Source organism: Cystoisospora suis, assembly GCF_002600585.1.
Source record: "Cystoisospora suis strain Wien I chromosome Unknown contig_81, whole genome shotgun sequence".
Taxonomy (NCBI): domain Eukaryota; phylum Apicomplexa; class Conoidasida; order Eucoccidiorida; family Sarcocystidae; genus Cystoisospora; species Cystoisospora suis.
The window spans coordinates 1-1,957 of NW_027152883.1; the positions used below are offsets into that span (position 1 = coordinate 1).

The 1,957-nt window shown below is 56.3% G+C and overlaps 1 protein-coding gene across 1 annotated transcript; it reads left to right on the top strand.

The window, feature by feature from the left end:
- Positions 1 to 350: 350 nt before the first annotated feature.
- Positions 351 to 1,851, top strand: CSUI_000181 (uncharacterized protein; the record flags this gene model as incomplete). Its single annotated transcript, XM_068060415.1, has 4 exons — positions 351 to 575; positions 855 to 1,024; positions 1,381 to 1,427; positions 1,817 to 1,851. Exons 1-4 carry the CDS (start codon positions 555 to 557, stop codon positions 1,849 to 1,851), a joined length of 273 nt encoding a protein of 90 aa, XP_067927609.1. The 5' UTR covers positions 351 to 554.
- Between the last annotated feature and the right edge of the window lie 106 nt (positions 1,852 to 1,957).

Consider the following 1,957-nt stretch of genomic DNA (forward strand, 5'->3'; position numbering starts at 1 on the left):
TACTGCCTCTGCTTCTCGCTTGGTTGGTCTGCGCTTGGTTCCGTCCGCGCCCCTGCTGATTACTTCCTCTCCATTTCCGCCTCTTCCTCGGGTCCTCTCCTTTGTGCGGGCTGCTTCTTTTCCTAGTTCTTCCCTTTCCAGGCGAGGTCCTTCCTCCATTTCTCTCGCTTTTGAGTTTCTTCCATCTTTTGTGTCTATCGAGGCCGTGCCGCCGCATTGGATCTTGGTGATACCGTCGCCTCTTCACCTGGTGCATGCGCCGCCGGATTTGTCCCTTTGGGAATTCGACTTCGTTCTTCGTTTCTGTTCCCTCTCCGCGGTGTTCTGTGTTATTGTGCGTTGCTCCGCAGGTTTCCGGCTGCTGCGGAGGTCGCTGTGGGTCCTTGGCGGTCTTTTGCCGATCGCGTGCGTCCGGCGTTGGCGTCCGTAAGCTCTCTTCTGCATGTGTGTCTTCCCTTGCGTCCACTACGTCGTCTTCTGAGTTCGAGCCGTGGCTTCCCCTGGAGGAAATATCGAGTTTCCGTCCTAGAAACCCTCCCCGTCGATCCCCCCGTATGACCGAGCTCCTATATCTGGTAAGCGTAGTTCCGCCGTGGGTCCGCTGTTGTTCCTGGCTTGCCTCTCGTGCGCCAGTTCTTCTTTTTACCGCCCTATTCCTGTCCTGGCCTGTTGCTGTGCTGTTTCCTCCACGTCGCTCTGCTGCTGGGCTGCGTTGCCCATGCTTGTTTGCTGCTGGGGCGTTTAGCCCGCCCAATAGGCCTCGCTCTAGTGTGGTCTGTCCCGCTCTACGTTGCTTTTGGTGACTCATTTGCCGCTTCTCCTGTGTGGGATAGTGTGTTTGTGCCTTCCTGCAGGACCGCTTCTCTGTTGAAATCCCTAAGGTTGCCCGCTTAACCTTCTTTAGGCTTCGGTACCATCCTGCCGTGATAGTTCCCTTTGGCGTGCGCTCTGCGCAGCGTTTCCAGACATGTTTCCCGTTTGACGTAGGTATTACCATTCCTGGTGGCGGTATCGGGTCCTGTCGGTGAGTCACCGCATGCTGCTGATCTGCCTCTCGGCCTCGTCCAGTCGCCCATCCGCTGTTTCACATTTCGGGACCGAGCGAGCGCGGTTTTTCGTCTACGACAGTTGTTGTTTCCTTCAATCCCCTACTTGCTAGGATGCTTGCGTCCTTCTGCGTTCGCCCCAAGGTATCCTCTTTCACGCGGTCCGTGCGTTTCACGCGCTTCTTCCCTCCTGTAACCGCCCTAGGGCGTGGGATTAGTGTGGTGCTTTTGGGGGATGTCTTGGTCCGTGTTCCGCACTTAGTCCCTCTTTGCCGTTTCCTTAGTGCCGCAAGTTTTGTTTGAGTTGTAGTTGTGTGTTTGTCCGTTCCTGCAGCGTTTATCGGAAAGACAAGTTGGAGTTCGAGGTCAGCTTCCGCTACGGTGAGTCTTTCCTTCGGTGCGTTTCCTTCGAGAGGCCCTAGCATCCGGCTGTCCCTCCTTTCGGGTCGTCTTTCCCGTTCTGCTGGCATCATTTCTCGCCCTGGGCGCCCGTCCTGCAGGTGATGTGTCGCGGTGGCGCCGGGTAGGGATGTGGTCCACCCCATACTGCAAGGCTGAGCGTCACGAGTACATCCATAGTGGTGGTCTAGGGTGTACTTCTTTCGTCTCTCTCTCGGAGAACGAGGTGAGTTCTTCACTCGTTGCTTCTTCGGCCTAGTGTCTGCTCTTTGGATCCTTTCGCAACTTTTAGGGTGTGGTCTTGTTCGCCCGCTGCTTTCCTCTGGTTCTTTCCCTGTGGTTTGTTGTCTTGTGTGCCTGTTTCCCTGCAGCGCGAGGCCGTTCTGGTGGAGTACTACTACGCTGAGAGTCAGCGTCCTCCCATTACCGAGCTTATTCTCTCCCTCACCCGTTGCTGGCGCCATCTGGGTTGTCCCTGGCTTTTGGAGGACTCGACTAGGCTTCTTCTGACC